This window comes from Oryzias melastigma, linkage group LG24, assembly GCF_002922805.2.
Source record: "Oryzias melastigma strain HK-1 linkage group LG24, ASM292280v2, whole genome shotgun sequence".
Lineage (NCBI taxonomy): Eukaryota > Metazoa > Chordata > Actinopteri > Beloniformes > Adrianichthyidae > Oryzias > Oryzias melastigma.
In genome coordinates this window covers 14,680,905-14,696,700 of record NC_050535.1, presented here as the reverse complement: position 1 = coordinate 14,696,700, position 15,796 = coordinate 14,680,905, and the positions used below count along the sequence as shown (strand labels likewise).

Here is a 15,796-nt window from a genome sequence, read left to right as displayed (position 1 = left end):
AATTTTTTAATGAGATATAGATAATATCAATTATGATGCGTGATTTGGTGAGTTTTTGCTCACAACTTTAGTTGAAGATTTAAATTATTGACTTAAATGTCACAGAAAAAGCACAAATTTGACATGATGGGACTGTTTTTTAACACACTAATTATTAGCAGATTATGTGTTCTTCCAATACAGAAAGTAGTCATTAAAAAAGAATCACAATAAATTGATTTTCACCAACAAGTTTGGAAAACTTTTTCCCGCCAAAAGTGTTTTTGAGATTTCACCGAATCAGCCATTTTGAAATGATCAGGAAAAGGCCTTCTACTGCCTCTAGTGGACTGATGATGAACTACAGGGCAGAACACACATATTAAATTACATAGAATGGGTTTTTAAGGAAAGTTTTGATCATGCTAATGAAATGGAAGTCTCAAAAATGTGTGCTTGAAATATGATATAAAACTTATTTTGTAGTGTCTTTGTTTGACATGATGGATCCTACAGTCTGAACCCTTTTTTTCTATCCTTTTTTTGTATTTTGCTTGCTCCTTAAACTCTCTATAAAAGCTCTATAATTTACTCCTGTTTATGAAAGTGGCTGTAGAACACAAGCGGTCTACTATTTCACTCAACTCCACTGATTACTTGTTGAAGTACCGATTTAGAAGCCGACTTTTATTTTACGAGCTTAGAGGTATTCATCGTGTTTAGTTGGACACAGTGGTCTAAAATATTTTTATCTAAAACCTTTACAATCAGGAGTGCCACAGGGTTGACGGCATGAATCATTTATAGCATTTGGCAAGATTGTTGTTATCAACCAAATAAATGTAGCGCTGACGTGTTTACACTTTGGAAGGCGTGCATATTGCTAAAGAAAACAGCTCTGCATCCCGGCCGCCTTTTGAGCCCAGCTGCCCAAATAGCTATTCTGGCCTTTGACATTAAGTCAAGTTTTTCTTGACTGCGGCGCTCTCATCGGCGCTGTAACACTAGCCGTGGGTAGCACCCCATAATAACGCGCATAATCCCGAAACAGGAAATGATAAAAATACCCTTTCGCTTCCCAATGAATCAAAAAGATTTTGGAAAGGTTTATTTTGATTGTGAATAGGGTTGGGCACTAGGAATCACTGGATACCTCACGATTCGATGCGATACACGGCTCACGATATCGATGATATCGCGATATTGTAATAAGTGATAAAAATTGTCTCCGATAACTTTATATAGAAGAACACATTCTTGGGGAAAATATATTATTTATTTTTTATTTTGAACACAATCATAATAAAAAATTTGTGTCAAATAATAGACACTTTTGTGCAAATCAGTAATACTATGTCTTTGACAAGCATTGACACCAACTGAATTTGAATCATCTGTAAAATTCAGTGTTAACAATAGTAAACATGAACAGCAGTGCCACTACTTAGTGCAAAATTAAAAAAAAACTATTAAATAAATCAAGTAGCTGCCAAACACATAGGTACTCACAACAACCAGTCTTGAAACTTGCACCCCTATCAACCTCCAATGGAAAGTCTCACCATAGGATGACAAATGTAACGTTTTACAGCCTCTTCAAACAAAAATGAAAGATCGATACATGGTGGAAACACATCGAGAATCAATCGCAGGCCTATACCACAATATTGATATTTTGGTACACCCCTATTGGGCACCAATTGGGCTTTATTCGGTTCTGGTACTTTAGTGATAAAAATAATGCCTACATCGTCCCAAATCAACACATTTTCATTCCCAAGTCGTCACATATTGACACATGGTTAAGACTTCCGCATCAGAAATTGACGTTTTGAGTGTCGTCGTTTTTTGACGTGCTGACTGTTCCCACTAAATCTGAGCCCCCCAACCTCCGACCTGCAAACTGGTGGACCGCCCCTCTTTTGCCGCATGACGGATTAACTGCTCGCCGCCTGTCTAACGTGATCCTGAGTGTGGCGCCGCAGCTGAGAGGCTGGAGTGTCTGAAGAGTTACCGGGGCTTCTGTTTCACTCAGAGGGTGTGTCTGGATGACAGCCGCTTCCGCTGTGTTTCTGTGTCTCTGTGACTGAGTTTGAAGGCTGGCCCGTGTTAACCAGAGAGGGGAAAAATTAAGGGACCTTTTTTATTATTGTCTCAAAGAAAATAAGTAAAGGAGACCCGAGCAGGCTGCCCCCGCTCCCCGCAGCGGCTGTCTGTCTGCAGGCATATTAAGCAAGCGAGTTCCTCTGAAGTCCGGGAGGCTGTGTGCAGCCAGAGAACTGCTGCGCTGCGACAGGACAAAACACTCGTTTTGGACTAGTATTTTACCCGCTGATCGGGTCATTGAAAACGTCACGTGCCCAAAGCTGAGTTCCTGATTGGCTGATGTGACGCAGCGACCTGTCAAACTTCTGTGACCTGCTGTGAAATGCAGCCAGACATTCGAGCACTGCGCGCTCTCGTGCTCGCCCCATCAGCGACCTTATATGAGCCCGCAGACTGTCGCAGGAAAAGCAGAAGGATTGGCTAGAACTTCATAGTACTGAACAGAAAAGAAGTGATTGACTTGTCCTAAGACAAAAAGACCTTCACTGAAACTTAGCACTGAAATGAGGCACCGTTGGCAGCTTCTTTCGGTTTCGGTACAACCTTGTAACTCTCAACGGTTCCTACTTGGAACCGAATTTCGGTGCCTCTTGGTGGTGGTGGGGTGGTCTCTCAAATTTAGCACTCTGTTTCATTAGGTGGCACACTGGAGAGGATCATAAAGGCAGGGATGTTAATGAGGATGAGTGAGAGAAAGACAGAGAAATAGCGCTGCCGCAGATTAGTGGGTAATCTGCTGGAGGTAATTTATGCCTTTGTTGTCAAGTGCCCCGGGAAATACTAATGAAAAACCCTTTAGTGATCACTAATCACCTCTCATACCACCATGCAAATTCCCATAGCCATGTATCGTGGATGACTTCTAATGTAATTTCATATGCATTACACACACCTGTTTAAGGAACCCCATGTAAACATAGCAAAGGGTGTATAATCGGTTATGAATGATGCACGTTTAAAATGCAAATCCATACAGTTTATTGGTATCGTGTTGCTGGATTGTTTGTTCCCTTTTGTTGTTTTCAAATCAGGTAATAGTTACTTGTGAGCCTCTAGTCTGCATGTGAATGAGGAAAAGAGTGTGTTATATTAAGCTTTTGTAATGGTTCCCCTTCAGGTTTCTTTTTTTTTTTCATTGATGAGATTTTTTCTTCATTTCTATTTTATTTTTTCGGTATAGCTCATTGACCGGGTAATAACATTGAGTTTTATTGCAGACCTGTAGTTCAATGTAGATAAAAGAAAGATTGAGTTCTAGTATATAAAAGAGTGTTTAAAAAAAAAAAGTCAATAAGTTCCAAACATTAAAAAAAAAGCTATTACATTAAATCCTTGGTGAGTTAACTTCTTTAAATATGTCAATTTTTCTTCCTTATCTGTCTTTGAGTTAGGGCATCTGCCAGGAGGCTGACACGTGCCCCCAAAATGTGTTTGCGAGTGCCCTCACTAATGGATCAAACTACGTTGCCTTGGTGCCTGTGGCGGCGACCGAGACAGATAATAATTCTCTTAATTTCTTTTTAACTACACCGCCATTACAGAAATGGCTGGGCATCGATCACATCTGCTCTGTGTATGTTGGGGCATGTGGGATGCTGCTGTGTGTAGATAAGGGGCTGCATTTAACTACTGACCATTGCATCTTTTGTCCTACAGAATGTTAGGGAGCCCGTCTCTGCGTATGTGATGCAATCAGCCTTTTTAAAATTACAAAAGATAAGACGTCTGTCCTTTTGTAAAAAGCCATCCTAATGACATTTAAAAACAAGAAACTCTAACTGTTCTCACTACGTCTACCAGGGATTATTATTTATAAGCACTGATCTGATGGACGGACAGTATTGCAGTGGAAGTTTTTATCTGGCTTTGTGGGTTTATAAAGGAGAGACGGCTGAAAAACAGGCTAAAGCTGTGAGAATGAAGTTTACGGCAAGGTGTTTACGTTTTTATCAGATCAGATCCAGACTGCAGTTAGGAGTTTAATTTCCTCGTTTTCTGCAGCTTAGGACCAGCCTGTGTGTGTCGGGGCGTGTGTGTTGTTGTTCACGGTTTTGCTGCAGCATCCTAGTACACGTGTAGATATTCAGCTGTAAAAATACCACCTTGCAACCAGGTCTTATTTATTTAATGTTTGACATTTTCACTTTTTTTTATCTCTTTCTTAATTCAGTTACATGTAAATATGCATTAAAATAGATACCTTTTGTTGTGTCACTGTATTTCTGGATTATATTTGAATCACAGTGACCTCCACCAAGAGAAACAAATCATGTACTTCCAGAATGAAGCCCTTTAAAACATGAAAATGACTGCTGCAAAGTTCCTATTAACGCTTAAAGTTGGACTAACTTTAAAACAGTAATAAACCTATATACGTAAATGCATTTAAAGACGTCTTCTTTTATTTAATTTACAGATAGCTTGTTCTTAAAACATTTTTTGTTTGTGACCTGGTGGCATGTTTAGGATAATTAAACTAAATTAAATTTTTACGTGGCTTATAGATTTTTTTTATATTTGACATAAACGTTTTGCACAAATTGAGATGTGTTCTCAAGATACATGCATTAAAATCTTTTGATCTTTTATAAAAACGTCCCCAGTGGTCAAAAGCATTATGAATATGACATTTTTAGACGAAATCAGAGTTTCTATGATGTTTTCTACAGAGCAGCAGTATTTTATCAGAAATGTGGCTCTGAGTTGTGGCCGGGACCGTTGGCACTGAGCAACCCCGCCCCCCTTCCCCCACCAAATACTGAGGCTTTTCTTTTTACACGTTCCCTGCTAGCTTACAGCCCCTCACATGCAATATTGGAGTTATCCAGTTGTATATTTTTGAGCCAGATTCCAGCTCAGATGAGGAAAACAAAGACGTTCATGGATCTAGTCGTTTACAAGTTGGATGCTTGTGGCCCGCCGATTGTAGTTTGTATGTAACAACTACAAGCTTTTTCAAACTACATTTTTTTTTCATTCGCTCCGGATTCACAACATTTACGCAACTTTGTATACTCTATCACCAGGGAAAATTCAACAAGAACATGTTAAAAACCATCCAAAACACAATTTTCATTGGAGTCGGTCTTTAAAGTCAAATCTTAAAGGCCTTCTTGAAGGAGTTCTTTCAAGATGGTTTGCCCCGCTTACTTGCCAATTTTCCAAAATAATAGGTTTGGTGACTTCTTGCCAAACAGGGCAGTTGGAGGCTGACTCCATTCTTAGCCCAAATTTGAAAAATGCCAAAAAAAAGGGGGCGGGGCAAATGAAGGTGGACATAAGTGGCAGAGGTAGGGCTTAGAACTATGATTGACAGTTAGATCAGCATTATGTAACATACGCTGCGTCTTCATTATGGAGAGTGGTACCAGGCAAAGTGATGCAAGTTTCTCCACAGAACTTTGTGAGGATTTTTCGAGCCATGCTAAAGCTAACACAACAACAACCGACCGTTACAGAATCAAATATGGGCGGGGCTTTTATACTGGAGCTGTAGAACATAATGACTTGAAACTTCTGGGACTTACACCAGCTGACCAATCAGAAAATTCAACTGTAATACCTCGTTTCAACCTGTAGGGGGCAGCAGACAGACGGTTTTTGACTATTTTTTCAGGAATTGAATATGTTTATTTTAATTTATTAAAATATTGGTAATGACTAGCAGACAAAGCCACATTTATAACAGCCAAAAAAAAAAAAACGGATTAGTGTTCGGTTACTCTTTAAGCTGGTTCCAATCCTGGTTCTGAAAAACTAACTTTGTACGCCTAAAAAAACCAAAAAAGTTGAGTTATTTATAGTCGTTGCATGCACTTATGTTGTTTGTGGAAGCTTGAGAGGACGTTCAACACTCTGCAGACTTCAAGACAGAATCGATTATTCAGTCTAAAGTCGGGACACTTTAATGAGAAAACACTTTCACCCATTCGTTTTTGTTTGACTTGCAAGTGCACTATATCCTATAAAATGATACAATTTGGCGTTTAGTCTTGACGCTGTAATCAGACGTCCTCAGTGAAAAGAAGCGTTTCGTGAAACTTGCCTGAACCCCATCAGAAAATTCAAGTTCTCTTTTGTTGCGAGTAAACAATTCATTCAGTGTCTCCAAATGACAACAACTCCTTTAAGCAGCCTTCTCCACAGGCCTCCTCCTCATCCTTCCCATCAGCCCTCACTTCTCATCAGTTCCACTTTCCTTGCATCGCTCAGAGGAAACGGGGAAAAGTAATTACCACCAGTGTGAGCGCTAAGCCACCACTCTTTGATGTCTCAGTGTGTTTTTGAACCGGTGTTAATCTTTGTTAGTCAGCACAGAGGAGCCCTGATAAAACCTGATGGTACCCACTGTAATGAGGGATTAAGGATTAAAACTATGGAGGAGAGGTAAACTCCCCTGTGCGCCCACTGCTGTTGATCCAAGACAAATTTTTTAAAGATGGTTCAGACACTGTTCTGGTTTGTAAAATTGGATTTGGATAACAAATGAGAAGTAGGTGAAACATATTTGATTTGTGCGTCCTAAAGGGGCGTGTCTGACCAGTCGTCTGGTTTCCTTCCTGGGGGCGTACTTTGAGTGACTGATTTGTTTTTGGTTTTTATTGTCGTTTCTCTTTATTTACTGCCTTGATATAATCACATTGAAAATGAATTTGACTCTCTCAGGACAATCACTCACCTCATTGACATCCAGCATCCTATACGGAACACCTGAATGCCTTTGCGGTCATAAGGCGTCCTCCAAAAAGTGATGGAGTTTTGGTGGCACTCTGGTGACTCAGTCATCAGTCTTTGTAGATTTGCTGTCTAAATCTAGGGAATTAAAAGTGTTAACTTTTATTTTGCTGCACTCAATGTTAGTTGGTTCATGTTGAAGCAGTGCTAACACTGGTTTTGTTCATGCAAATGTGTATTTAGACTGACTCTGGAGCAAAAGGAGCTGTGTCGGAGCCGACTGAAACTGCTCTCCTATCTGGACCGGCTGGCAACCTATGAGGTAAACGAAGAACTTGAGCAGTCTCGCACAAAAACAGTTCAGTCAGTATCTCAGATGACAGTTAGCAAGTTAAAAATTCATATTTATTGTTAAAATGTTCGGCAACATCAGAGAAATATTAAAATTTGTGGTAACATTGATTCTATTTATAGCAAGTTTAGGTTTTTAAGTCAAACAATTAGCTTTGCAATGGTTTCAGCATAGGCAAGAGATTATTATTATACTTACGATATGACACCATTGACAAATGCACTCATAAGATTCTAATTAATCCACAAGTGTGACAGGCACATTCATCCTGGTTGACAATAAGGTGCTAGAAAAATGAGAGGTATCTGGTCACATTCAAGATGGCGCCAGAATCAATCTCTAGCCGTAAGTGGAAATTTTGCTATTTTACCCGGTTGCGTAAGTGGAAATTTCATAAACTTTAGGAAACCATTTCAAAACTTTTCAGAACTATCAACTTTTAAGCTTTTAAATGCAAATAAGCAGTCTAACAGTTTATTGTGCGACATGAGCTTCAAATGGGACAAAGAACATTAATTGTTTTATTTCTTTAAAGTCAATATTAACAAGTGTTCAAATTTGTATAAATTCTCCCGTTTACCGCTGCAGCAAAAGTTGGAGAAATGCCCCTTTTTTTTTTAAACCATTACTTAGCTGTACGACCTCCCCCCCCCTGCATGCCCATAGAAAAAAAAATGTGCAAGAATATTTTCACTCCATGAGCTCACCGATTGGTCTACGGTCTTAAAATTTTGTGTGACTCCCTGCATGAACCGCTTTACCCATTTTTCGCCTGTCCATATCCACCCATAAGGGCAGTAGTCACTAAGGCATTAAGTGGAATTTAGCATGTACGACTAAGCTCTAACCAAAATGGATTTCATCCTTCCTGTGACTAACGCTAACACGCATACCCTTGTGATCCACGATAAGTCAGCGTTGAATGAAGCTTCACTTATTCCACATGCAGCAGAGATAAGACCCTGCCCAACTACACTCTCAGCTCAGACAGAATGACGTCTCTCTCTTTTCCCGGACATTGTCATGGTAACCGCATCACTCGTCACATTCCTTTTTGCCCCAATCCATTTTCTCTGGCTGTCTATGAATATCGTATTAGGGTTTTTTTTTATCATCCCAACTTGGGGTTGGCTCTGTCTGCATACGACCCATTCAAAGGCTATCCATCAGAAACACACACACACACATGGGCGCTGAAACGCTGCGCGGAATATTCGCGCGCGCACTCGCTGACGTAAAAGATGTCACAGAGATTTTTTACTCTCAGATAAATCCCTCTAGCCAAAGGCCACAACAACAAATGTTCCTTCCTGACATATGCACACACACACTCATAACTCACTCAGATGCTTCCAAATAAAAAGACAAGGCAGCCGTGGGCTAGAAAGTTAAATAGCGTCTGTGTTGACTTTGCCTCGGTGCAATCCTTTGCAGTCTCATCGTCTACCCGCTCACATTTATTCTGGAAAGATAATCCTCTTCTTCAGAAATATATACCCCTCCTTGAACCAATATGTATTCAATATTTCTCAAAATGGCTTGACTTTGACTCTTTTGCTTTCCAGGAGATACTTGGCGGCCCTTACGCAGCAGAGCAGAAATACGACGCGGAGTTCTTCAAGAAGTTCCGTAGTCAAAATATTGTTCTGTCAGCACGAAACTATGCTCGGGTAATGTCTGCCTCTTCTTTCTGTCTAAATTCTTCACCACTTTAGCTGAATTACTTCATTGGAATTTCACTTTTTTTCCCAAATTCCCATTATTCTTTGTTAAATACATTCTTACAGAGGACAGTGTGTTGAGAAGAATCGACAACCATTTGAGCAGCTTTCCTAATATTTTTGTCTCATGCGTCATTTGCCTGCAGGAGAGTAATGTGCAGGCCTTGGATATTCTCTTCACGTATCACGGAGCAGAACTCCTTCAGCATCGACTAGCTATTCTTTACAACTTCCCAGAAACCACCTCTCCACACGAGTACACCATCTTGCTGCCTGAAGCCTGGTGAGAAACACACACGTCTTTCTACAACTACACAATAAAAGCAGGAATAAACATGAGTTGCGCTGATACACAAAAACATTTTTTTAATCAAAATGTCTTTAACTTTATTTCTGTTTAAAGTAACAGCAGATTAGCCAGAATTATGATGATTTGAGTTTTGTCCTCCCTCCAAATTGGTCACCATGCTCACCATCCCGCTTATAGTCGGGCTGATTAGTCATGAGCAACTAACGGTGCATGCAGCCCTCGGTGGACCTGTTTGTTTGTGACCCAGTGCTAATTATCTCTGCTCTGTTTAGGCTGGGTTGGCTGTTATTGAAAGGATCAGGCTGCAGCTTTGTCTATAAATTAGCTCGTTGTTTGTGGAACACCCACAGGGCTGGTGCGCCGGTTTGTCATTTTTTCCCCCCGATTGTGCTCTCATGCTAAATTGGGGGTAAGTAAGTCTTGCCCTCTCCTTTTTTAACCTTTTGTTGGGGAAAATAAAAACAGTTTGCGTAAAAAGGACAAATCATTTTAGGAGATTTAGCTACTTTTTATGGAAAGATTGTATGTCAAATGCAAATATACCTAAATATGTTAGGATAATTATTGTTTTAAGTGCAAAAATCTCTCAAAATAAACATAATAAATACAAAGTTGTTAAAGAGTTAAGGCATTTTCTTTAAACCCAGCATGATTTTTTAAGCACAGATGAGGTGATGCAAAACAACATTTATTATTACAGCGTACCTCTCTGGAATGCAAAAGTCTCACCCCGTTGTGTCTTATTAATATATTTCTCAATATTAAAATAACTTAAACTTGACTCAGTGGGAGCATGTGCCAACACATTCTTTTTTCACACCTTCACACAGAATGAATTCCAGCTCCGTTCCACACATGCAGACTATGAGAAAGCGACTTAATTACCACTTATAAATATAAATCAGATTCAGACACAGTAAATGAAATAAGCCTTGATGCAACTGTTGCAGCACATTTCCCGCCCTTGTATTTCACTAAACTGTAGGTTTTTTTTGCTTTTAGTTTGGAAGATATAAAGTTTCAAATAAACTTAAATATGTTTTTTCTATTATTAGGTGGAACCAAAGTATTAATATTGTTATTTTTTTTAAATTTCTTGAAGATTCACTCTAATTTGATCATGTTCTTGTGCCATTTTTGTGATGATGGAGGAAATATTTGATCATACTTAAGCTTATAATTGGATTTTTGAGCATTTCTTTATGAAGATCATCGTGAATTAGGGACAGATGAAAAAAAAATTTTTTTTGAAAATACCCTGGGCGGGCCACTATGAAGTGATTTTTGTGCCACCATATTGCAAACAAAATGTAAAGTGTTAAGAATAAAAAAAAAATCATAATTTGCAAATACAAATATTTAATAGTTGCTTTCAAATACTTTTTTTTTGCTTTAAAAAATATTTTGTGGTTGCAGCACAAACATTTTTCGATAGGGCTCGATTTCGCCCTATCTTTGATTTTGCGTTGATACATTTCTTTTTTTTTCGTGTAATGTTTGTTTCAGCCTGCTGATTGGTTTAGATTCTATCCAATCAGGATTGTTGTGCTTGGGGGCCGAGGCAGACTTAGGTCTTTCTATTGGCGCTGTTCAATCAGAATTCTACAGTCTCCAACCATTCAGGCCCGTTTCTCTTTGAGCAGAACTCAGAAGGAGCAACAAAACCACACAAATACAACAGGGTTCTGTCTTCATTCAAGTTAGTGTAGCGACCAGCGTGATTCAAATGTCTGCAGCAGAAAAATGTCTGTGTCGTCTCCGTCTAGCCAGACGTTACATTATCTTACAATTATGATTTTTTTAAATGAACTATAGTTTTTTCATGAATAAAATGTTCAAATGTTAAGAGAAAATTGCATTTTTTCCTGAATATTTACGTATATTTTACTTTTGATAAAAAGCAAACATGAGTTCTTAGAAATAAGTCATTGTGAAAATTAACATTAAAAGTTTAAAATGTAATTTCTTCTGCTTAGAAATTAAGTTTACTTTGGTAAAACATCATTAATTTCCTTACTACTGCTGTTGGGTAAATCCAGAAACGCTGTCGTGCTGCAGAAAATATGTGCGTCAAATCTTTTTTATTTTTTTTAATTTTTTTTTTTTATGAACAGATCTTAAAGAAAATCAAACTTTTTATCAATATTTTGCGCCAGCGGATTCATAGATCCCCGTTTAGTGTGATGTCAGAGTATGACCTTTACAGTTTATTCTATGGTTTCAGGAAATTATCAGCCATAAATTCACAAATTTGACTAAATAAAATGTAATAAATACAAAAAAAAAAAAAAAAAATTGAGCCTAGGCGTTTGAGCCTAGGTAGCAGACAGTATATTAGACAAATATGGTGATTTGATTGGATAGAATATAGCCCAATCAGCAGGCTAACACAAACATTACATGAAAAAAAAAAAAAACATATCAACGCAAGAGAGATGAGGCACAACGCACCTAAAAACGTTTGTGCTGCAATCACCAAAAATATTTTTGTCTCTGAAACCAAATATTAAATATTTTTATTTGCAAATCATGAATTTTTATTCTTAACACTTTACATTTTGTAAACTGTGACTTTTGCTTGCAATATGGTGGCAAAAACTCCCTTCACAGGCCAGAGGCTCCATGCTCTGAGCTCTCAGCAATGGGGAGGTAAAGGGGGGCGGGGTTGTTCCGCACCAACAATGTCCAAGAAAACAACAAGTTTTTTGCTTTTAGCTAAAAAGTCGCAACATTAAAAGACCACTAGGAATCTTTTTGCAAAGAAAAAAAAATATAAAAAGGGTAAAATTTGCTTAATTTATTATTATAACTATTTCTTTTTGTTTGGGTCATGTTGTTGTTCTGGTTTCCAAACATTTCCCTGTAGCTTACTTCTATCCAGCCGCATCTGAGTTGGTATGGAGGTCAGGCGGTTGAGGCTCTGCAGTGAGCATCCATCATGGCGCCGCCGCCGCCGCTGTGGGGCAGTTTCCTATTTCCCCAGCTTGTGAGCACCAACTGCTGCTCAGCTAGCACTCGCTGCCACACTGCAGCAGACGGAGCTCCTCTCACCATCTGTTTGGAGCTCACTCCTCATGTGCTGAAGTCTTGTTTCACTCCGACAAGGGATGGTTGGGGGAAAGGATGCAGCATTCTTCTGTAATATTGATCAGGTTTGTGTGGAGGCCTTTAGACTTCAGGAAGCTGGAAGAGTAGAAGTTTTTGGTGAAAACTTCACCAAAAAAAAAAGAAAAAATGTCAACCCAGTGGAAAACTGAACTTCAAGTTTGCATCTTCATTTTCTCTAGACTTTGCTGCATTTCTGATGTGAGTGAGATCAGGAGTGCAGGATAATTTATTACTCCCATCAATGTCAGGGAGCTCGAACTCTGTTTACTCTCTTCTTTTCCTGACCTGCCTGTCTTTTTGGGTCGAAGGGGAAGATGGCTAAAAAGAACCGACGAAGAGGTTCGACTTTATCTGCGACTTTTCAATCTTTATGTGTGAAGACGGCAGGCTGAATTAATGAAGTCATGCTAGGGAAAAATGCCCTTCTTCTATAATTTGACATAAATCAGCAGCGCTTTCCGACTTGCTCCTTAAGTATTTTGACATCAGACAGGACTCATAACTCAGCTGAGGGGGGGAAAAATGCTGCAACATGTTTACAGTTGCCCTTTAACTGCACCAAAGCTGCAGATGATTTGTAGCCCGCACTATCTGTTTAAGTTTTTCAGCTCCACTACACAATTTGTGACCACAAAAGACTAGATAACAAAATGAAACACATTTTTCTTCCAAATAAAACACACAGTGCTCGCTCTGGCGACTCAGCATGGGTGCATGCATTCAAATGCTTTTTTTTGGTGGGTTTATGCTTAAGCTGGCATGACACGCGGGGTTGCACAGTCATTCTCCTGCGCTCCCTATTTATCTTCCTGAAACTTGTCAAACTCAAGGAGACCGGGAAAAAAAGTAAATCTCAGCACCAAGGTAGCGCTCAGAAAATAAAAGTATTTGCAGCAGAGGCACAAATCAGACTCTTTTCAGAGCTTCTTTGGCTTATTTATTGTTGTGGCTTTGTGTTTTGTCAACCCGCTCCTCTTTTTTTTTTTTTCTTTTTCTTTTCCTCCCTTTCCCATATGTTGCTGGTTCTACTTCTTTTGTATTTTATGACCACGTGTAGTTCCAGACAGTGAACGGGTTTGATGATTCACCAGGTACTAAGGCAGACCTGTTAGTCATTTACGACTGGGTTTAATGGATGTTCGAGTTTGTTTATGCACACATTTGTGGCTTTAAGAAAGTGGGACCCCAGGAAGATCAGCCGCTGGCTAATGGGGATCCTTAAGAAACAAACAAACAAACAAACAATCAAACATAATAAAACACAAATTTCGACACAATACTTATGAAAAAATACGGTTTCTATTAGTGTTAGAGCATTAGTATTTTCAAGCCAATATGGTTCATATAATTATTTACTTTATTTAATTATTTAGATACCTTTGTGGCAATGCTACACGCTACCACAGGACCCCTCCAGATCTAAGAGCCAGACCTGGGAGATCCCACTAGAGTGACCCCGCTCACTGAGAAGGTGTAATGTGTGGACCAGGCAGAAGTAGGGAGAAATCGGGCAAACCAAAGAAACGGCCAACCTCCGACTGCTATTGCTGGGCAAATCAATTTACTTGGTCACAGGAAAAATCAGAAAGGCCTCCTGATACCATTTTCATCACTTTCTTATATAAGCAGGAACACTTCCTGCAAACATTTCTGCAGCCAATCAGAACACTGGATTAGAAAAAGAGCACCTGCAAATGATGAGAAATCATATACTTTGAAACAAGACAAGAAAAACAAAAATGTTAAGAAAAAAGAATATGCATTCCAACAAGATAACTTAAATATTTACACTTAACAGTCATGAAAAAACACACAAAATGAAGAAAACATTCAGCATCATCCTCACAGAAGGGTCAATCACTAATGTGGGAAATTACTCTGAGGAAATTACTGGAGTTAAAAAAGTATAAGGAGTAAAAAAGATGAAAAATAAATAAAGAAAAACAAATATAAATAACCAGACAAGCAAATAAATAAATAAATAGATAAATAGACAGACATAAATAAGTAAAAGTAAATAAAAAAAAATCAATTGAGTAAAAAGAGCATAAAACAAATCAAATATCAATTAACTTTATAAAATTTTACTAAAACCAAGATTAAAAAAAGTATGTCTTGATTTAAAGTATAAACTGACCATTTGGATGCTTAAAAACAATAGGCGGTGCTTGCCGACCACAAGGTCAAAAGTTCGAAATGTTTCACAGATTTCAAGTGGTAGGGGATGTGGACTTCTAACAAGCTCACTCCTGATTGGTGAGAGTGGTTGTCATAGAAACAATAACTCAGACCGATCACTGCTTACTTACATCATCTGGTTCCAACATGGCGGCGTCCATATGGTTTAAAAATGGCGACTAAATTGACTTAATTTAGCTTGAGCGGTAAATAAGCCATTTTCTATGGGTGACATCACGCTTGTTCAGTCCAGTGCTCTTATACAGTCAACAATAACACCCTGCAGGCGAATCATTCTCCGCCCACTTTTGTGTTTCAGTGTGGATGAAAGAGACGAGCTGGGGTTGATTCCGTGGGACGAGCAGAGACACAGAGACATGGACTGGTGTGAGGCAGAGGAGTGCAGGTAAACATCGCACATCGTCCCCAACTGGACTTTTTCAACATATATATATTTTTATTTTAACCGCTCGACATAAAGCCTTATTAAACTCAGAAGTTGTCAAAGATTCAGTCAATACGTCTACATGAACTCTGCCTGTTGCCATAAGAAGGCCTCTCACAGTCTTACAGATCCCGCTCCATGCAGGCCAGATGCTGCTTGCACAGGCATCATTATCTGAAACAAAACATGACATCCTATTATCCAAATGTTAAACAGAGCCATAACAAACTAACAACAAATCTCGCTATGGAGCCAATTGATGCTATTGCTTCAGTGTGCAGGCCAGCTTCATTTCCACTTTCATTTCATTTTTGTTTAATTACCTATTTGGTGTAGATTGGTGATATCAGCTGGAAGCTGAGGTAGGCTTGGCTGTGGACTCAATTGTAATAATAAGGTTGTGATGCCAGCAAGGTTAAGGATGGTGTTTTTCTCCCTCGCATTGTTTAGTTGTCATGTTTTCAGCTGCATATTTTTCTTTCTTATCTGTTCCTCTCTCTTCCCCTCCGCCTTTCCCACTAAGTGGATATTTTTGTTATCTAAGCCCATTTGAAAAATGAAGCCGGCAAATGTGTCCCTAAATACTAATGTTTGACATCTCTACCCTCTTTTCCTTAAGCGTATCCAGCTCAACATGTAAGCCTGTAAAAGCAGCCCATAAATGTGTCACTTTCATTTTCAATAGAGGCTAAATCGTTTCCTTAAAGAGCCGGGGCGCTGTAGGTGGACAGGCGGCGTATTTCTCTCGGACTATTTTCAGCTCCGGATCATGGGCTTTGGGCTGTATTTACTGCAGCGGGATGGTGTATGTGTGATTAAGTCAATCAACTACCAGTTGTGTCTGTAATGAAGGAACGTGTCACCCCCGGCAACCGCAGTCTGATTGTGGCGCTTCATGTCTTTGTGCTTAACAAAGGCATAGA

The 15,796-nt window shown here is 39.1% G+C and overlaps 1 protein-coding gene across 1 annotated transcript in view; it reads left to right on the top strand.

Moving 5' to 3' along the window:
* Positions 1-15,796, top strand: part of nbas (NBAS subunit of NRZ tethering complex) — a gene marked incomplete in the record, with an annotated part of 171,345 nt that overhangs the window by 35,041 nt on the left and 120,508 nt on the right. The window contains 4 exon segments of the mRNA XM_024290805.2: positions 7,003-7,081; positions 8,677-8,781; positions 8,979-9,115; positions 14,748-14,834. Of these exon segments, the coding sequence (XP_024146573.1) occupies positions 7,003-7,081; positions 8,677-8,781; positions 8,979-9,115; positions 14,748-14,834 (408 nt within the window).